Source organism: Astatotilapia calliptera, unplaced genomic scaffold (genome assembly GCF_900246225.1).
Source record: "Astatotilapia calliptera unplaced genomic scaffold, fAstCal1.2 U_scaffold_15, whole genome shotgun sequence".
In the NCBI taxonomy this organism is placed as follows: domain Eukaryota; kingdom Metazoa; phylum Chordata; class Actinopteri; order Cichliformes; family Cichlidae; genus Astatotilapia; species Astatotilapia calliptera.
The window spans coordinates 382407-404615 of NW_020535674.1; the positions used below are offsets into that span (position 1 = coordinate 382407).

General features: G+C 42.7%; 1 protein-coding gene across 2 annotated transcripts in view; it reads left to right on the top strand.

Moving 5' to 3' along the window:
• Window positions 1-304: 304 nt before the first annotated feature.
• Window positions 305-22209, top strand: part of LOC113017568 (NACHT, LRR and PYD domains-containing protein 12-like) — a 65079-nt gene continuing 43174 nt past the window's right edge. Inside the window, exons 1-9 of one of the 2 annotated variants that reach the window (XM_026160720.1) lie at window positions 305-393; window positions 506-655; window positions 762-875; window positions 4510-4605; window positions 6077-6153; window positions 6270-8061; window positions 9572-9748; window positions 11130-11306; window positions 13677-13850. In XM_026160720.1, the coding sequence (XP_026016505.1) occupies window positions 305-393; window positions 506-655; window positions 762-875; window positions 4510-4605; window positions 6077-6153; window positions 6270-8061; window positions 9572-9748; window positions 11130-11306; window positions 13677-13850 (2846 nt within the window). Of the gene's footprint in view, window positions 394-505; window positions 656-761; window positions 876-4509; window positions 4606-6076; window positions 6154-6269; window positions 8062-8763; window positions 8833-9571; window positions 9749-11129; window positions 11307-13676; window positions 13851-22209 lie in introns of those variants that run through there. The other variant, XM_026160721.1, reaches the window with a different exon arrangement.

Consider the following 22209-nt stretch of genomic DNA (forward strand, 5'->3'; position numbering starts at 1 on the left):
CTGGTCAGAATGAATCCAGGTGCAGGTGTGTCAGTTTAGGACCACTGGACTAACATCCAAGTGCTCACAATATAAAGTGTATTCTGTAGTAACATCCTGGTGTTGCAGCAACAGTCCCACATGGAAACGTCAACACTCAAACTCAAAATCTCTTTTTGTCAACAATAAAATGACAGCAGACCAATTTAAACAAAGTTGGTAAAAAGCTTCAGAAATTAGTAAAATATTAAAAAGTGTCTGGATGCTCAATCATCCAGTAAATCCCCAAAAAGTTGATTCTGTTCATCTGGATGTTTTCAGCAGCATGGATCAGTGTGAGGACAGAGAGGAGGGAGTCCCTCCCTCTAAAAGCACTCTGTGTGGGGAACATGAGAGCCAGACCAAAGCTCAGAGGTGAGATGACCATCTCTAACTGTCCATGACTCTTCTCCATGTCACAGCTCAGCACTCACATCACTGCTCCTTCATTATTCACACTCATACCTCTGTGTGTGTTGTTTTAAAGCCCAGAGCTGTGGGGCGTACCAGGCTCAGCTGGACATAACCCTGAAACTAATCCAGAGCCTGGACCTGAACCCAGCTGTGTTTCCTTAAAGAGCAACAGGTCGAAGGGTGTTGGTGTAAACTTTAACAAAAGACTGTTATGTGACAAAGAGTAAGTACATTATTTTTATGAGATTGTTCATCATGTCTTTAATTTAATATTTCCAGTTTTTCCTTCCTGTCTCATGAAGCTGTGACATTTATTGTTTTTCTCTTAGGATCAATAAGAGGCCAGAATCTCCTGGACCTGAACCCAGCTGTGTTTCCTTAAAGAGCAACGAGTCGAAGGATGTTGGTATAAACTTTAAAGGCTGTTCTTCTGCTGCTGAGAGGTAATGTGTGTCTAGATGTTGTTCCTGACTCTGTATTTCTGAATAAATCCTCATGTTTAATATCAGCTCAGCTCTTTTTCACACACATTTCTATGTTGGTATGTGAAGCGGTGTGTGTTGGAGTGTTTCCACAAACACAGCAGTCAGAGTGGAAAGAGTGGATGTTGTAGGAGGTGTTTGTGTAGTGAAGAGGCTGAGTGTCTGTAGGACTCCAGCTGCTCCAGCAGGTGTCTCCTTTGTGCTTTGCTTCAAACACAGTGTAGGGAGGAGCTTCCACTCAGGTCTTTCAGGTGTTGCTGGATGGAGGAGGACAAATAGTTTTTCCCTTCAGTGACACTTCAGCAGCTCAATGTTCTGGGAGATGTTTGTCTTTATGAAGGTTTATGGATTATTGTTCTTACTTTGGTTAAACTGAGCAATACATTTTCCATCTAACATTTAAAGTAAATTTCCAGGTGAATAAAAGATCTGCAGCTGCAGCCTCTGTGATGTTTCACAGTCTGAAAGTAACAAATTCAACCAGAGTTCAAACAAAGGCTTAACCCTCTGATGCATAGTGGTCACTGGAGTGGACAGCTACTAAAACGTACATATCTCTTTAATGCATTGGTTTCTATGGTGGAACTGCATATTAGCCTCTAGAGTGCTCTCTGCTGCCATGCTCCATTGAGGTCAATTCAGTGTTCAGTTAGTGCAACTGCAAGTAAATTTCCTCTGAATCAAAGATGGCAGACAAACTGTCACCCCTGCCGACCACTGCTGGCATATCCTGTCAATCCTTCTATGCTAAAAGAGCCCAACAGGTAAAAAAAATATGATGATATGCAGTAACATCTAGGGAAGGATATTATCTGTTTGGAATAAGAAATTGTTATGTCTAATATGTAGAAAACTACGATTAACCATGTGTCCACTGTAGTGGACATCATGCATTACCCACTATATTTTTTTAACATAAGTCATAAATTGTCTCACTGTTTTTTGGGACTGTTTTGGTTATAAGTAAGCATATAATTGTTACATTTATAAGCTACTCATTTAAAATGTATATTTCTGTGCAGATCAGCTGTAGTTTGAGTTACTATAATAATTATTTTATCATATTTTGTAGACTTCAAATGCAGCAAAGAATAAGGCAGCGTACAGAATAGTCCAGGAAATTCCATCCAGCTCCAGTGATGATGATTTCATTGATGAGTGCAGTGATGATGAGTTCAGTGATAAGTCCAGTGATGATGAGAGTGGCTGCCAGAGCAGAACAGAGACATAGGAACTACGGACAGCCTAGGTGTGATGAACACAGAAGTGTTTGGAGATGCAGAGACTAAGATGTCAGTTTGTGTTTTCTTCCAGCATGCTACTAAGGGCTTGGTAATACTGTCCTGCATCGTTATAGAACTGTGTAGACTCAAAAATGTTTCTCTTGTTGGAGATAGTTTGCCATATTCAGGTGTAGGATTCACAGCTAGGACTGTTGATTGGTTTTGTTATTTACGTCTAAACATTGGGGCCTTATGAGTTGAAAGTTCCAAAAAAATTGTTGAGATGTTTTTCAAAGGATACAAGCAAACAAGTGTTTGTATATTTACAATAGAACACAAGGTAATTAATTTTTATAGTAAATTCACAGTATTTCATGCTAAGTGCTCAGGCGCATGTAGTCCACTGGAGTGGACAAGTTTATAACTTTATAAAAAAACATATTTTTGGGGAAAAAAGAGTTGAACATTTTTTTTCATGTCCTGAGAAGAATAAAAGCACTTAAGAAAAAAATCTTGACCAAGGCTTTCATAATTCATGCATCAGAGGGTTAATATACGTGTGTGTTTGATATAATGCCAACAAGTACAAACAGGTGTTCTTACAGGTCTTAATCACAGAGGTCTGATAAGTCTGGTGACTTTCACACTCAGCAATTTTGCTGCCTTTTATTTTATATTGGCCTTTTTAAAGCCCTTCAAAGTCTCCCACATTCATACAGAGCTTTTAACACCAAACTCCTTTACAGTCCTTCTCCTCTCACACACGATCACACGACTGATTTGTCTGCAGCAGCTGTGTTACTGCTAGTATTTTATTATGTGTGTAATCTCCTCATATTGTTCCTGTGGTTTAGTTTGACGTCCTTCTGCAAACTCAGCTGCTCTGTTGCTGATACATGTCTCCATGAATATGATTGATCAGATGCTGCCAACACCATGTGTTTCATGTGAGCGCTCAGCTGAAACCCTGGGTTGACTTATCGAGTTAATAACAAGCTTCACGTGACTGTGAATGCTAAAGTGAATCAGATAAAGGAAAGAGACCCTGCTAATGTTGGACTCACTTCTTAGTGTAGATCCCAGGAGGAAGTTCAACATAGCCATTCTTTGTGCTAGCTCGACCAAACCTGAGAGCACAGTGCAGGATAATGATCATCATCTGTCTCTGTCAAGGACATTTAAAATCCACAAATAACAAACATAATTATATTTGATCATTAAAAATATGTTTTCAATTAAAAAAGCATGAGCACACTGGTGGATTACAGAAACATGAAAACTGGTTAACAGTAAAGTTAATTTAGGCGTAAGAGTTTATCATTGATTTTAAAGTCTCTGCTGCAGAGAGGTGAGCTGTTAGTAACATGAACTCTCTGATTTAAATGATTTTGATGTTTCCTGGTTTCTAAAATGCATCTCTGTAGCAGAGCAGTGTCTCCAAGGACACACAGGCTCAGCTGTAACTGTCAGTTTATCTGGTTTAAGACACATTTGGACTCAATTGGCTGTTTTTAACTATGTATTTTAATCAGAGGTGTAAATTTAGACCTCACACATCTGGATCCTAAACTATGATAGAAACAGCTGCTAGCAGTGGGTAGTTTGACTTTGATACGCTGCTCTAGAAAGCAAACAAAGGTTTTGTGATCAGGAGATATTTTATTTTGTATTCTCACAATCAGTTATCATTGATTACTGTGATCCATATTTATAGGATCCATATTTGTGATGTCATAAAGGCAATATAAGGAGACTGATGCTTCAGTTGAAGAGAGGATTCGATTGCAAATTGTCTTTTCCCACTCTTGTGCACAGAGTGTAATAAAGATCACTATTTTTGACACCTACTTCGACTTGGGCTTGCTTTCTTCTCTTCCCTAACTCGACCGAACCTTAACAGTTTGTGCAGCTCCTCTTCAGAAAAGTGTTCAGAGAGCAGCTGCTGTATTAGACAAAGGCTCGTCCTGTGAGCCCAGATGTGTGTAACAGCTGGATGAAGGAGAACCATCACAGTCGCGTCTCCATCCCGCCTTTATTAATGAACTTCCTGTTGCTTGCAGATGACAGGAACACAAAGTGTTTGTGCCACGTGATGCTGCAGGATTTGTTAACGTGTCCATGATGGTAACATCTCCTCGTCTAACTGCAAACACATGAGCGCTCCTAACGGCAGCTATCACAGCCACACAGGCAGACTGTGTCTCACTGTTGCATTCAGGGACATTTGTTTTCCTGTAAAAAGCTGAACTCTAATCTAAGAGGACTGTTACTGACAGGAAACAGCTGCATTATCTGCAGTCTGTGTGATCACAGCTGCTTCAATCACTTTATCAGAGAATTGATCATTGAATAAAACATGTTTGTGTCTGCAGAGGTCAGAGGTCACAGTCTGCAGGATCCAGCTGTCCGTCGGTGAGGAGTGACTGGTCCAAAGATTACCCTCCAGACTTCAGTGCTGAACCAACGAGGTCAGAGAACTGTGATGACTCCTTTACATGTTTGTGTTTTCCTGGATGAATATGACCAAAGATTCATTAAAAAGATAAAAATCTTAGACTTTGTCCTGTAGCGCTGTGTGGCAGGCAGGATTGGACCCAAACACAACAGGATGAAGTCAAAGAGGCAGCTTTATTTCAGCTGTGAACATGCAAACAGCAGAAATAAGGAAACATAACTGTAGGTTAGGTTAGGTAAGGAAAACACGTCTCTGCCTAGTCTTGAAAATCTAATCTTATCATCCATTGTTCTTCTAGGGCCTCTTCTTCTTGTGGCCTCAGCTAACTGCTAATATTTAAATGGCTAACATTAACATGTGTGCCAGCCAGGTTAACATTTATGATGAACTATGATTAATTAACTGATGTTGAAACTGGAGCTTTACTGACCTCTGAAATTCCTCCTAAAGTGTTATTCAGTGTTGTGACAGTCAGCTGCTTCAGCTGCTGCTGGGATGGGCTGTGGCAAAGAGAACAGAGAAAATCCAAATCAGAGTTTTTCTCTGAATTAAAAGCAAGGAAACAACAATATATTCTACATGGTGAAACTGATGGTTTCTGGTGTTTGGGTCTGTTTTTCTGTATTTATGCAGATAAAGTGTAAACTCAGATGAATTATATTATATATATGTTAAAGGAAAATATCAGGATGAGTGTCTGTGAGCTGAGAAGGACGTGAAGCGAGCAGTTTATCCCAGAGCTGAAGCTGCTCTGTGTGCAGAGATGAGCTCAGATTCCTGCTGTGATTGATCAACAGTCACAGAAATGTAGACTTGTAGTTATTACTGCAGTATGGTCACAGCAGATACTGATAAACATGTATTATGAGGATGATGATCAAGTTTCTCACTCTCTCCTTTAAATCTCAGTTTTTTTCTTCTTCACAGTTTATCTGTTAATTTATTAATGAATAACACTGAAAGAGTTTCTGTTATATTTCCCCTTGAACATCAGCTTATTAGGGCGGCATTAGGAAATAGCCCCCCTCCAAAGAATGAATAAATGAATGATGATAATAATAAAATGATTCAAAAGCAGAGCTCAGAGTGGTAGAATGGTCAAACATGGATCCACGGGTGGTTCAACTGCATTTGGTGATGTGACCAAAGCAAATCTTTCAAATAATCCCACCATCAACGGGATGTTGTCTCCTTTACTACGGTTACTTTACTTGGTCGCCGTGTGAATTTCTTTGAAATGAACCAAATTCTTTTATTTGTTGGTTGTTGCATATTTAACCTCTACAGTCAGGAAAGGAGGAGATGAGGCCTCAACAATGTTGGGTTGTAGCTGTGGTTCAGGTTAGAGTGAGTGTCCATGGAATAAATGTGAGTCAGTGAACTGGAAACATGACTGTGTTCAAACTTTGTTTTCCTTTTTATAATGAGTCTAATCAAAGGTGCACAGAAGTATCTCCACTGTGACTTTTCTGTGTCACCATCAGAGCTTCTGCACAGTGTGGAGAAAGATCCAGAAGCAGAGCTGGACTGCAGACAGCCAGTCAGAGCAGCTGTGTACAAAGTAAGACTGAACATCTGTCTGCTGATGGACTCATTTCTGAAAACTGCACTTCTTGTGTTGTTCAGACATTGAAGAGTTTTCTTTCTCTTTAGTCTCGTTGTTTTTCTTTCTTTCAGCAGATGTTGGTCTGCAGGAGGTTTTAGATGAACATAAGATCAGTCTGAGGAGGAGATGTGAACGTGTGACTGAAGGAAGTGATGAAACAGGAAGTAGAACCCTCCTCAACACCATCTACACTGAGCTCTACATCACAGAGGGACAGAGTGAAGAAGTTCATACCCAACATGAGGTGAGGCAGCTGGAGACAGCTTCCAAGATGGACGCCCTCCATGACGCTCCAATCAGGTGCCAGGACATCTTTAAAGCCTTACCTGACCAACAGAGACCCATCAGAGTGGTTCTGACCAACGGCGTGGCTGGTGTTGGAAAAACCTTCTCAGTGCAGAAGTTCACTCTGGACTGGGCAGAGGGCTTGGAGAACCAACATGTCAGTGTGGTGGTTCTGCTTTCATTCAGGGAGCTGAACCTGATCAGAGATGAGCAGTACAGTCTTCTGGAGCTGCTCCATGTTTTCCATCCAACATTACAGAAGGTCACAGCAGAGAAGCTGGCTGTCTCTCAGCTTTTGTTCATCTTTGACGGCCTGGATGAAAGCAGACTTTCATTGGATTTCACCAACAGGAAGCTGCTGTCTGATGTCACACAGAAGTCATCAGTCAGCCAGCTGCTGACAAACCTCATCCAGGGGAATCTGCTTCCCTCGGCTTTCGTCTGGATAACTTCCCGACCTGCAGCAGCCAATCAGATCCCTCCTACATGTGTTGACAGGCTAACAGAAGTACGAGGCTTCACTGACGCCCAGAAGGAGGAGTACTTCAGGAGGAGATTCAGTGATGAAGAGCTGTCCAGCAGAATCATCTCCCACATGAAGACATCCAGGAGCCTCCACATCATGTGTAGTATCCCAGTCTTCTGCTGGATCACTGCTACAGTTCTGGAGCACATGTTGACTACAGAGCAGAGAGGAGAGCTGCCCAAGACCCTGACTGACATGTACTCACACTTCCTGCTGGTTCAGACAAAGAGGAAGAAGAACAAGTACCATGAGGGACGTGAGACGAGTCCACAGGAGCTGACGGAGGCTGACAGGGAAGTTCTTCTGAAGCTGGGGAGGCTGGCGTTTGAACATCTGGAGAAAGGAAACATCATGTTCTACCAAGAAGACCTGGAGCAGTGTGGTCTGGATGTGACAGAGGCCTCGGTGTACTCAGGAGTTTGTACAGAGATCTTCAAAAGAGAGTGTGTGATCTTCCAGAAACCAGTCTACTGCTTTGTTCATCTGAGCATTCAGGAGTTTCTGGCTGCTGTCTACATGTTCCACTGTCACACCAACAGGAAGACAAAGGTGCTGAAGAACTTTTTGGGAAAAAAATACAACAAGTCCTCTCTGGATGATTTCCTGAACAGAGCCATGTATAAATCCCTCCAGAGTGAAAATGGCCACCTGGACCTGTTTGTTCGCTTCCTTCATGGCCTCTGTCTGGAGTCCAACCAGAGACTCTTAGTAGGTCTGCTGGGTCAGACAGAGATCAGTCCAGGAACCATCCAGAGAGTCATCAACAACCTGAAGAAGATGAACAGTGATGAAATCTCTCCTGACAGAAGCATCAACATCTTCCACTGTCTGATGGAGATGAACGACCTCTCAGTACATCAGGAGATCCAAGAGTTCCTGAAGTCAGAGAACAGATCAAAGAAGAAACTCTCTGAGATCCAGTGCTCAGCTCTGGCCTTCATGCTGCAGATGTCAGAGGAGGTTCTGGATGAGTTGGACCTGCAGAAGTACAACACATCAGAGCAGGGACGACTGAGACTGATTCCAGCTGTGAGGAACTGCAGAAAGGCTGGGTGAGTCCAGATGTGATCATTAACATCATTGATCAGTGTAGGTTGGTAGTTTAATGTTGAAAATAAAATCAGATTGTAACCACAAAGTGTTTGTGTCCGTACGCTGCAACCTTCCACACCATTCCTTTATTGTACAGACTCAGCAGCAGCTCCATGGATCCCAAATCCAAGAGTGGAGAACAGATTTGAAGTGTGTCACATCCATGCAGTCACAGCTGTTTCCACCATGTTTCCACTGATATTAATCCTGTTCAATGACACGTTTCATATCAGTGAATATGTTCTTTAGGACGTCCACTGACATGTTTAAGTGTCCTGCTGGAAATCACTCAAATCATCCATGAAATCCATGAAAAATCCTTTTAGTGTTTCTAACTTCACCCTCTGTCCTCTCTCTCTCTCCATCCTCCTCACTGCTTCTTTCACTGATAATCACACAAACATCGTATTCAGCTACAAAATAACACAATAATATCATCTGATGATCATTATTATAAGAGCAGGATCCATATTTGATATCAGAGTAACACACTGCTTGGTTATGTGCAGTCATCATCAGTGACTGTGGGTCAAACAGAAGCTCTCTGATTGGTTGCTGACCTTGGTCACCTGTCCACTCTCACCTGTTTGTGTTTGCTCTCTCTTTGCTGTCTCCTTCCTCTCTCTCCTTTCTCTCCCTCTCTGTCTTTGTACGTCACTCAGGTCCAATGGAAACAGTGACATTTACAAACCAATCAAAGACAAACTGATCCATGTCAGGTTATAACAATATTCAAAGTAAATACAGGCTGCTGCTGGACACAGACAGGTAACATCATTTTGACTTGCTGTCACCTGGATCTGGACTCATAAACACTGAAGCCCTGAACAGGAATACAAATCATTTTCTGCCAACTAGCGACACACCAGCAGATAATGGCTCAGAAAGCTAAAATGAGCCAATCATTTCTGTGTTTAGTTCCCCTGAGATCAGATCTGATATCAGCAGCTCTGAGTTCATTCATCATTATTGTCCAGTGATGAGATTTCTGCTCCGTTTGGTAACAGTCAGCAGGTTTTTCCTGCGTGTGGACGTGAACAGTCGTACCTGACAGCAGGTAGCAAACAGAGATCATCTTTCCAGCTGGAACTCTTCACTGAGCTGAACTCATTCAAAATGTTCTGGAGTCAAAACAGGAAACAGTCCAAATGTGTGTCTTCACTCTGACTCTGGATCAGATCTCAGTGACAGACTGTGGACATTATGGAAGCCTAAATGTGACACCATCTTCCTCCTTCATCTGCAGATTAAAGCCAAACAAAGATTCTCATTAAAAGTCTGCAGGTCTGAGAGAGACTCAATCGTTGTGTCATGTCAAACACAGTAAGAGGAGCTGAAGCACAGATGTGAAGAGCAGATTCATCAGATTATGACCTCACTCTGTTTTGTCTTCATATACATTCAGTCTGTGTTTATAATGCAGATTTTCTGCTTTTATAATAACACATTTTATATTTTCTATCATCACAGACTGACTCACTGTCTACTCTCAGAGTCTCACTGTGAAGTTGTAGCCTCAGCTCTCAAGTCCAACCCCTCCCATCTGACAGAGCTGGATATGAGTTACAACCTCAACCTGCAGGATTCAGGTGTGAAGCTTCTGTGTGCTGGACTGGAGAGTCCAAACTGTCGACTGGAGACTCTGAGGTGAGTTCACTGACTGCGGCTGTTGTTGTTTTTCTATATTTCAGGTCTTTGATTGATGTTTGAAACTTTCTTCAGTTCCTAAATGTTCAGGATGTGTCTGAAGACAAATGTGAAGAAGTTTGAGTGCTTTCAGAAATGTTGTCTTTCCAAACGACTGAACAACAGTTTTTCCTTTTGGCTCCAAACAGAAGTGACAGACTTGAGCAGGGTTCATTTAAAGGCTGACAGAAGTGGAGTGGTGACGGGGAGATGTTTGACAGGACAGTGTTTCAGCCTCCACAGGTTCATGTTGTGCTCCATCAGTCAGTGAAGATGAAGTCAGTGCTGATGAGGCTGTAGAGTGTGTGAGGGATGTGAATGAGGATGATGAAGATCTGATGATAGCAGATAAAAACAGGCTGCAGAGACTTTGAGCCATACAGGGCACACAGTGTGTGTACAGAACAGCTGAAATCATTATGGAGGCCTCACTGGGATATGGAAGCATCACAGTACAGCTTCAGTGAAGCATTAAAGTCTCTGATATGAGATGAGAAATGAAGCAGCCAGAGCTTTTTCATGAGTGGAAATCCACTGTGACTGTGAGCTGCTGCTACAGCCTCCAGATTAGCCAGCAGCTCATCCTGCTCAACATGGACCTGTGGTCAGAGTGTGTGCTGGATAATCCGGCCCAGGATGAGGCCAAACTGACATGGGATGAAATGTCAGTCACATAATTGAGCTTAGTGTAGTTTCATTTCTGCACAATTTAAAAACAACCAAAACTTTGTTCTGTCTTTTCTATGTTATACTGTAGACTTTCTTTGATACTGTGTCCAAAAGGAGCAGCTTTTACTTTGAAGGGGAGGCGTCTCTGTTTCCTCTTCAGGTTGGATGATGGAAGCAAATGAGTGTGTGATGTTCTTTCAGTGTTGCACTTTGTAGACGCTCCCTGAGCACTGGTCTCACAGCCAGCTGCACATAGAGACCAGTGTTGTTAGTCCAGGTCAGAAGATGACTTGTTGGAATGAAAATGAGCTTGTAGTTTGTCTGCTTTAATAATGTGACTGGAAAAAGGTGTTGGACTTCAAATATGTCCATTTCTTTCACACTTCACCTTTAAAAGTGAAGCCTTGTGGTTCCTGGAAGGAAAAACATGACTTTTTCAAGTCTTTGTCCTGTTTTTATGAGAAATGTACGACTTTAATGTGAAACATTCAGAGTTTTTTCTCTTGTTGTGTTTGTTTGAAGCTGCTTCCTGTTGGCTTCAGCTGTTTGGAGTTTCCATTTTCTAAACTTCTACATTCTGAACCTTCTTCAGCTCTGAACAGATGATGAAACACTGAATGATTTCAAGCTCACACTTTGTCTAATAAACTTACATCTTTCATTCTTTATACAGATTGAGGGGCTGTGGTTTGTCAGAGATCAGCTGTGATTATCTGGCAGCAGCACTGAAGTCCAACCCCTCCCATCTGAGAGAGCTGCACCTGAGCTGGAACAACAAGCTGCAGGATTCAGGAGTGAAGCATCTGTGTGGTTTCCTGGAGAGTCCAGGATGTGGACTTGAAACTCTGAGGTCAGTCAGCATGTTTTAGTTGTGCTGAGATGAATATGATGTGAAAGTTGTGCTGACACTAAACTGCAGACATCAGGCTGATATTATACTGATCCACACTGAGGATCTTCATGGTAAAGTCTGTTTTCTTCTTCTCTGGTTTAGTCCATTGACTGCAGCAGAACAATGTTCACATTTCAAACCTTCAAAGAAGAAGAAAAATCCTCCACTGGATAATTCACTGTGAAACTCTCCAACTCTTCATTCCACCTTAAAGTCTGTCTGACACTGAAATCCAAAGCAAAATGTGTGTTTGCTTTACAGACAGCAGTCCAACACAAACATACACACATCATCCAAAACACAGTCCAACATCCAAATCTCCTCCACTGCCAGCATGAATGATGGGAAAGAGAAGGAGGAACACTCTGACATTCAGGGTTAGAATGAGTTTCATGAAGCAGACTGTGAAGATCAAAGCTGCATTAGAAAGCTTACATGAATGAATGAGTGGACAGAAGTGGACAGAGATCATCTGAAGCACTTCAAAGGCTTTAAATCAGCACATTTCTCTTTATTCTTTATCAACTCTGTTAGTTTCTCTCAGTTTTCTGTGGAATGAAGCTAACAGCAGGCTAATAAGATGCTGACCAATAGGTTTCTATTAAAGGTTGTAATTTGTATATGAAAAAGTGCTTTGGCTCAGCAGGGATCAGCTTACAGGTAGAATACAGCTGCTGGATGGGATTAGCATGTCATAGCTATCTACCAAACTGCTAACTGGGGGATTTCAGGCCATCTATGGATCATTTTTGCTAACTGTTTATTCAGCTTAGGCTCACAGGGCTGCAGCCTGTGCCCTAGCTGTCATAGGGCAAGAGGCGTGGTCCACCTGCACAGGTGAGCAGTCCATCACAGGGCCAACAGAGAGAGACAGAGAAGCACTCTCTCACATCCACACCTACAGCCAATTTAGAAGCACCAATGAACCTAAGCAGCATTTCATTGGACTGTGGGAGAACATCCAACCTCCACAGAAAGGCCAACAAGCTTCAACCTACAACCTTCTTGCTTTAAGGCACTAGTGCGAACCACTTTTCCCCATTTCAGCCCAAATCCTGCATCTTCCTGTTTCTGACTCCAGGCCAGCTCCACTAACACTTTCTCATCAGACACTGCCACCTAGTGGAGGAAGTCTTAGTTCCATTTGAAGCTTCAGATTACAGTTAGTTCCTTTACAAAGAGGTGGAGGTGGTGGGGCCACAGCACCATCATCACTGAGTGCCATAGGACACTTAACCTTTGTTTCCATATGCTGGGAACTTCCTGTTGTTCCAAGGAGGACTGGAAAATGTGTGAAAATCTCCCAGTCAGTTCCTCACAGCACACTTCAATCATTTCCCTCCCACAGCATCAGGACCAGGGCTTTTTCTCTCTTTGCTCCCACTAAGAGATTTCCACACAAACACCTCATCAGTGGGACTCTCAGAGCTACCAGCCCTTTGCTACAATCACAAAGCTCTTCATTGAAATCAATGATATCAAAGCTGGAATCAAATGAGTCCAAGTCTTCTGCTGATTCAGCATCACATTCATCTTTGCTCCTTGTTCTGCATCCCCACCATGGACTTCATTCCTTTCCAAGCCAGCCTTGAGTGTCCTTTATTCAGCTCATCCTCTGCTTTACTTTTACACCTGATTTTAGCTGCTTTATCTGTCTTTCAACAAGTTTCTGTGCCTCAATCTTTTTCTTCTCTCCCTCATAACAAGACAGCTTCTTCTGCCTGAGAACATGTTGGAGTGATTTACTAATCCAGGGCTGCTTATTGGGGAAAATACTTCCTGTTTCCAAAGTAATCCCCATTTTTCCCAGAAAGAAATGTAAGTAGAAATCGATGATCTACGTGAGAACATGAGCCTTTAAAAAGTCCCAGTGGGTGCAGTCAAAGCAGTCCCTCAGTCCCAGTATAGAGTCTTTGGTCCAGACTGGAACAACTGTGTGCCCAGTTTGAGCTCTCTTCAGTCCTGTGACCTGACAGACCCAGAGGGGCCATCACATCACATTTAGAAGCTCCCCTAATGGAGCCACAACACATGTCCAACACTTAGTCTGTCTTGTTGGACCAACTGGAAGAAATGATTCAAGGACTTAGTCACAGAACAGAGATTCAAATCTCCAAAATCCAACTGGCTGCATCAGGACATATAGTCTGAAACTCTGCACAGTTTCCTGTTTGAAGCTGCTTCCTGTTGGCTTCAGCTGTTTGGAGTTTCCATTTTCTAAACTTCTACATTCTGAACCTTCTTCAGCTCTGAACAGATGATGAAACACTGAATGATTTCAAGCTCACACTTTGTCTAATAAACTTACATCTTTCATTCTTTATACAGATTGGGGGGCTGTGGTTTGTCAGAGATCAGCTGTGATTATCTGGCAGCAGCACTGAAGTCCAACCCCTCCCATCTGAGAGAGCTGGACCTGTGGGGAAACAACCTGAAGGATCCAGATGTGAAGCAGCTGTCTGATCTCCAGCAGAGTCCAGACTACAGACTGGAGACTCTGAGGTCAGTAGAGTGATGGAGTGAGTGGGTGGTGCTGTCAGCAGTATTGTACTAAACACAGTCAGTATGAAACAAAGATCCAGTGTTTCCTGTAAAGCTGCAGCTTCTCAGTGAAGCTGTGAGAGGAGAATGGTGACAGGCTTCAGGATTGGACACAAACACTTCCTGTTTCTGACCTTTATGGTCACCATAGTAACAGCTGACACGCTCTGATCAAACACTGTCAACAGCCAATCAGCTCTCTGAACAAAGCAGCACGCAGACCAATGACTGCATTCATTTCCAAGTTTAAAGCAGTGAAGAACACAGTCTGTAGGTGAGGAAGAATTTAGTGAGAGCAGATGTTTGGATGGAATTCCTCCAGTTAACAGCTGGAACCGTCCATCTGGATTGTTGGGCTTGTTGTTGGGGTTCCTACAGAGCTCAGAGTGGACACACCAAGGTTCTTCTAATGAATGAAAGTCCAAACTCAAACTAGGAGGGAAAAACATTTTCATCAACTTCAATAAAAATCCAAAGATTAGAAAAAGTGAAGCAACAATGAGTCCTAGTACAGTCCCAGCACTGAAGTCCCTGCTGCTCTTTATACTGGATGTGCTGCATCACTGACTGACAGCTGATGAAGAGTCTCTGGAAACACTCGTTTATCTCCTCTGCTCTTCCTTCTTCTCTCTGCAGGTGGAGCTGGTGGTAAACAGGACGGTGTGTGTGCTGAGAGAGGAGCAGCTGTGTCCTGATGATCCAGAGAGGTTGAAGCAGCAGCAGCTTGTGTGTAGAGACGCTCTGACTGGGCCATGTTACTGGGAGGTGGAGAGGAGAGCTTCATCCAGCAGTGACTGACAGAGGAATGAGAAGAAGTGCAGATGACTGTCAGTGCTGCAGAGTGAACTGCTCTGAGAACAGCTCCACTGTCAGACACAATGTAGAGTCCAGCATCATCCCTGTGTGTCCCTCTGGATCTGACAGAGGATCATCAGTGTATCTGGACTGCTCTGCTGCTGCTCTGTCCTTCTACAGTCTCTGCACAGTCTCTGTCTGACTCTGGCTTCAGACCCTCCTGGATCAAACTCACCTGGAAAGACTTTCAAACATCACTCAATAGATTTGAATACAGAATATATTTGATATATACTGTAGATGTACTGTAGAGTTGCAGTTTGTCACTTGTAAATACAGTCTGTGAGCAGCTGTGAGCTGAAAGATCTTTCTAGAAACAGGAAATGTTTTCACTCTTCTGTTGCTTTTTCATATATTTCCACAACATTAATATTGATCCCACCTGTCTCACCTGTTTCATGCTTTTATACATAATAACAGGACACGTGTGATCTGAGCGCTGCTGTGGTTGCTGTGCTGCACGTCTTCATTTAGATAACAGAGACATCTAGTGGTTCAGAGGGAGAACTGCAGGAGGTGGAGCTGTGTTTTAGCGTGGAAAACTTTTTATCTTTTAGGCGCAGATACAAATATGACAAGTATCAGTGTGAGATACAAAAGGTCACATCAGTCAGCAGAGGGAACAGTGATCACACAGCAATGTAAGAATAGAAACATAACAGTGAATCTGGACATGTATACAGAGGGAAGCAAACAAACAGGATGTAACACTACATTAAAGCCACAAATGGGAAGAAAACAAACACAAAGGAAAATATATTTGATCTCAGGAATCCAAATCAGATGCTTTAGAGCAGGGGTCGGCAACCCTGGGCACGCGTGTCACAGCTGGCAAGCGAAGGGTTAACTGATGGCACGACCATAGCTGGACTGGCCATCGGGCATACCGATGGTGATTTTTCGTTTTTCTGGGCCAATGATGTTTTTTTATGATTTTTTTTTTTTGTAACGGTATAAACGATGGAAGGTGGTGGATTGGCCGGATGCTGGTCGATGTGTAGAAATAACTCAGTTGTTTGGTGGTGGCTATGGCGGAGCTTCCACAGAGGCAGCAGGTGGATGAGGGAAAGGGGAGGCAGGAGGAGCAGAGACCCGAGGCGGCCGCCGGTCCGAGTGTTGGCCCCCTTGAACTTTCCCACATTTTGTCACATTACAGCACAAACATGAATCAGTTTTATTGGAATTCCACGTGAAAGACCAACACAAAGTGGAACGGAAATCATACATGATTCCAAACATTTTTTACAATAAATAACTGCAAAGTGGGGTGTGCGTAATTATTCTGTCATGGAAAAACACACTGCCATCAACTGTTTTGTTTTTGTCAAAATCACTGTAATATAATCACTGTACCTTTATATACATGTGACTTGTATTAATGCTGCTGCCCTCTTGTAGCTAAAGTGTAATTATGTTCTTGTTATTAGGGAAAACATTTGAGAGTAACATGACAAATGAGTCAGCACTTTGGCTTCAGCTTAAGAAATCCTCATTTTTATGTCATCAGTTATAGTTGCATGTATTCATTATCATAATTTAACCTTTAATATTGATGTTTTAAATTGATTTTACTTAAACTAGCAATAATTTTATGGTTGCATTAAATAAATGCATCACTAATGAATGAACTATTTCAGTAATTAATTTAAAAAATCTACATAATCAATTAAAGATATATATTAATAATGAATTATCCATTAATTTCATTTAAAATTTTCAATATTTGTTTATATACAATTCAAATTAGTTAATTACATATTTAATCAATTATTGGTTTGTTTTCTATTTTGATTATTTTACTGACACATTTAATGAATTATTTAATGATGTATTTATTTAATTCACGTTGCTACTCCTGGCCCTGCATCGCTGTTCATAAATACATTTTATTTGTCAGCTTCACCCATCAAAGTCAGGGGGCGGGGTTAATGCTGATCAAGTCAAAACCATTGCTTTGGTCTGGTGGGCGTTCTTTTAGTGGGCTTTTCTGTCACGGCCTGCGTGGCAGACTATGATGAGGGGAAGGAGGACCCAAATGCCAACACGTTCTCACTCCTGTATGGAGGACCACAAGAGCCACGCGCATCGAAATAAAGAATTCTGTGCTTAAGTAATGAATTATAGAATAAATTCTGCATTTGTAAATTCATTTTTGAATTCCCATTTAATAAACTGATTTTTGAAATGCTTTTAAAAACTGCATTTCAAAATCCTTTTTCCAATTGCACTTTAATAAACTGCATAAATTGCATGAATGAAGGGATCCTGCAGCGTAACGGAGAGCCCAACCTCTGACTTAGTGCCTGTTTACTCAGTCTGACCACCTGTGAAGTTAACGCGCTAACGTGGCTAACGCTAGCATCACCACACGTAGCCCCGTTATTTTAAGGTCATCTTAGCTCATGAAAGTTTAACGTCGCAGCTGTACGAGCTAGCTACGTGTTTTGTAAGCTGCTGTGCTCTTCACAAATAAAGCTGGAAGCAGCTCAGACTATTAGAACCAGCACTGAGGCCTGTTACATTTATGTTAGAGCAACAGCTGCAGCCTTTAAACTAGCGATTAAAATGCTGACAGTAATCAGAATCAAAAACGGTTTTATTGCCAAATGTTGAGCAGGTTTACAACATTAGGAAATTGCTGCGGTGCTTCAGTGCAAACATACTGTCATATAACACTTAAATAAAAATAAAAATAAGGATTAAAAGTGCTAAGTAGATAGATATATACATGAGTGCAGGTGGTGATCAGGGCCAAACATGGAATGATGCAGTGAACACAGCGTAGGGTCACGTGGTAGTGGTGGGAACAGTCATACGGTTATTGTTCATGTGTCCAACAGCAGAGGGGAAGAAACTGTTCTTATGGCGAGAGGTTCTGGTGCGAATGGACCGGAGCCTCCTGCCTGAGGGGAGCAGGTCAAACAGACTGTGTCCAGGGTGAGAAGGGTCAGCTGTGACTGAGCTGCACGCCCCAGTGTCCTGGAGGCGTACAGGTCCTGCAGAGATGGGAGTCTGCAGCCAATCACCTTCTCAGCAGAGCGCACAACATGCTGCAGTCTCTGTTTGTCCCTGATAGTGGCTCCAGCGTACCACACGGTGATGGAGGAGGTGAGGATGGACTCGATGATTGCAGTGTAGAATTGCATCATCGATCATATAATCCATTGTTTCAAATTAGACCTAAAACTCCCCCTTTTGACACATCTTCATGTGTCAAACAAAACCACAACTAGAAAATTAAAAGAAAAAGGTTCATAGAGGATACACATTCCCCTCCACCGGCCACAACAACACCCTGCCCCACCCCCACTCCACCACCAGGGTATAGTAGGGACAGGCCCGACACAGCGCCACCTAGGGACCAGGAACACTGGCTCTGCTTCCGCTCTGGAAGGGAGGCCTCTAGACGTGGGCCTTCCGTTCTGTCCTCTTATTCTCTTCTTTCTCCAAAAGCAACTACACCTGCTGCGTCATGTGCTGTGAAACTTGGCAGCTCCCTCCACTGGTGGCATGTGGAGGTGCAACTGAAGTGTCCAGCAGCAGATGAGCAGTTTGGGGTGGGTGACTCAGATCTTTCAAAGATACTGTTTTCAAAGACGGTCTGCTGTTCCAGGCTCAAGACCTCCAACATTTGGTCAAAGGGACGAATGCTCTCTCGCTCCTCGCTGTTTCTCTTTTTTTACGTTGGCGTCATCTCTTTTTCCATCTCCTGTGTGTTATGTGCACATTATGCTTCTCTTTTCTACATCCGTGTTTTATTACTGCTCTCTTCTCTCATTTGAAACGCCTCCCTCCTGCTCTTCTCTAAAAATTCCCGATCTGCTGAGCAGTTTGGAGGCGGGAGGCGTACACTAAACATATAACTATGAAAACACTGATATCTTTCATTCGACCAGCATTTTTAGGTGCCAAGTAAGTACTGCTGTGTTTCATTTCTCATCGAGGGAGAAGAAAAACCAAAGAAAAATAGAGTATCGCTATTTACCGTCAACTAACAGAGTTCTGTCATGTTTCTCATGACAAAGTGCCAAACTGGCCTCAGTCCGTGATTTTCTCTTCCATCTTCTCTCTTTTTGTTGTTTGTTTTGAAGCATTTGTTAAATTGTTGTTTTTTATGTGTGGAAAGAATTTTCTGAAAATATAGATTATGAAGATAATTAATATATAGTTCTATATAAAATGTGTACAAAGGAGAAAGTATATAAAAAGGGTTTTCTCAGTGGGGGATCTATGCATGAATCATTTTTAAAGACGCGGGGAAAAGGACACTGTACCTGTCGATGCACGTTTCCCAAAATCTAAACGAGTCATATCGCTCCATGTTTGCTACTTTTGGTTTTTTGTTTTCTCCCGCAGAGTAAGAGCATCGCAGGAGCATCGCAGGAGCATCGCAGGAGCATCGCAGGAGCTCCTGAGTCAAACGACGCCTCCCAGCACTCATTTATTAAAACGGAGTCGATGCCAAAAGTCTTAAACGTTAGAATCAAAGCAACAGCTGTGAACTCAGTCATGGTGTCATGTGCAGCCTCCGTCTTACTGCACTACTTTTTCATTTTAGGGTACGTGAGGTAAAGCGTCCGTCGATGTAGCTTGATTGTACAAAATTATTTTTCTACGTTATTAACAAAACAGAGCAGAGACTGATGCTGCTCCTGTCTGACCCCCTTATGTCTGCCACAGTGTTATTCTGACTTCATATCATCACTGCTCCCTCCCTCCTCCTCTCTCCATCCTACACCGCCTTTGTTATTTAACACCGGACCCCCCCAAACTGATAATCAGACAAATTCCCAAACAGCTGACTTCACTGTGTCGACACCGTTCCTGACTATTTCTGACCTCAGCTCAGCTCTGCTATTATCCTCACATTAAGGGTTCGTTCACCTGCCTGCAGATGATCTGTGAGCTCGTCGGTTGTAAATGAAACTCTAAGCACACTGAGGGTAACCGGGAGGCGTTCAGGGCCTGCAGTGCAGAGCTGCAACATGAAAAAAAGGGATGGGGGCTCAGATCTCCTGAACAGGGTGGAAACAACACGGTGGGTTTGTGCTGTTTGTGATTCCTGCTCCGTCACTCTGGTGGAGACGACTGCAGCTCAGCAGCGCTCCCTGCTGATCCTCTGATGAAGATGTCAACAGTATGTAAACTGAGCTGATGTGCTGCTGTTTGAGCCCACGTGGTAGCGTACGTCCAGTATGGGAGAACTTAGTCACCGTGCTGTCTTTGCTTGTGCTCTAGCTTTAGCCTGTTTGATTGTTTTGTTTTCTATTTTAATACTGCCTAAAAGGGGAGGTGGGGGAAACACATGCCTGACTTCTCCTGTCAGAGGTTTTGTAAGCTCAGTGGAAGGGAAACGTGCACATGTAAATCATAAAACAACTGAGTGGGGCTGTGCTGCAGGTGGATCAGTGCTGTGGACAGTAGCTGTGGAAAAGAGACTGGACAAAACACTCTCAGCCTTAAATACAGGACAGAGGATGATCCGATCATCTTCAGCTAACAGTGTCGAGCAGAAGGACGGCCGGCTGATGCGTCCGTACGAACCCTTTTGTACTCACTCCTGTGTATAAGGAGGTGGCGAGGGTTGTGTAGTTAACCTCAGTGATAGGTTTGTAGCATAAACCTATTCGTTGGAACGTTAAGGACAATTTAATTACATAGCAAAGCAAGACACGAGTAGGCAAAGTTCTTCATGTTTATTGAGGTTACATGAATATACATATGACGTTCATTAACATATGACGTCTACATACAAACAAAGAGTACGTTGCCTGTGCGTGCGTGTGTGCGTGTGTGTGTGTGTGTGTGTGTGTGGTGTGGTGTGGTGGGGGGGGGGGGGTCAGAGTGTGACCCCATAAAGACTTCCCTAAACCTGCTGGTCTGGAAGTCCAGCAGTTCATCTAAACAAAAGGCACTTAGCCTAAATCAGATATAGATACATTTATCCTAAATGAACAGAGGAGGTGACTTTAAGTCTGATTTCAGACTATGTCAGTATTAGTTAAGCCAAGAGTCGGCAAAAGCTTTATGGCCCGGAAAGTTCTAATTCCCACAACATATTGTTGGATTAGTAAGCAAAACTTTCTGTGATGAAGATTTTTGGGGTTGTTGTTTAGTGATGGGTTCATTCTGTCAGTTAGCTTTGGCTTTTTTCTTATTTCAATAGAGGGTTTTACTAAACATGGACATGTCGAGGAGCGGCTCATTATTCTGTAACAGTGCACTTAGAGAAAACTGTCAGGTGTCGCCCCCTTTGGTGATGATGTTTTGGCTCTGATGAGCTAATAATCAGCTCTCTTTTCCTCCTTCTTTGTTCTAAGCAGGCCTGCAAGATTGAATTAACAGCGCTGTAAAACATTGTTGTGAGAGCAAATATAAGGTGAGCTTTTCCAGATTACAATGGGCTGAGGAAAAGGTCACCTGTGGGAACCTGCCAGTTCCTGTCTAAAGGATTGCAGCGAGTCAATCCAGTCCAAGATCATAAAGAACTCTTTTTCTAAAAACAAAAGAAAGAACAAATAAATGAGCTCATATTGATGAGGGTGGAGACTCTGATGCTTTGCGCGTGAGGCTCCACTTGTCTGCTGTGCAGCCGTGACAAAGACTGGACCAGCGTTAGGATGAGTAGATGCTGACAAACAATTCACGACGCCGGTAAGAAAAGGGTGGATGCTTTGCTTTGCTTTTGGCAGGAGCACAAGAGAGAGAGGGGAGACCGAAAGGTCCACATGAGAGTGGAGCTGCAGACTCCACCCTTGGGCGGCTAATTTTGGGTTGCTGATGTTTGCTTTAAGAAAATGTTGTTTTATTGATGGTGTCACATTATATTGTTGGGAAAATGCCAAATGCTGAAGGGGAGAAAATGTTTGATATTACTGATGTTACCATTAACCAAAGCAGGCCACTGTAGAAGTCAATGACATTTTATAGAAGGAAACAGAACCAAAAGCCAAATGTAGGAGTTATATAGGGGATTGGTGGACTTGTCACATTCCAAATCCAGTTATGGAACAACAAACACTGGTCCAAGGAAAGGGCAGGTGATACGAGGTGGTGCTGGAGGGAAACGAGCAAAGTAAAGACAGCAAACCTATTTTGGTTCGATTTGATAAAGTCAATTAAAAGAAGTACCATGACACTCAGAGGATCAACGTGAAACTAAAACATACGCACATTTTGTATGAAGCACATGACTGATAACTGTTGTGTTTTAAGTTTAGTTTCTTATAGCACAGAGTGGATCACAGTGAGGGAAGGACAGGGGGGGAACTGAGTTTAAATGTGAAGTTGATGCTAATATACAGGTTTTGTTTCTAGGTCGTTCTGGGGATGCAGGGGTGGAGCCAGGAGCTGAAAAGATCGAACATGATAATTAAACTGATTTTATTATTTAAACACAGGTTTGCAGGCCCGGAGCAAATATACTCGAGAGGAGAATCGCTGAGGTTTTCTGAGAAATGATCTG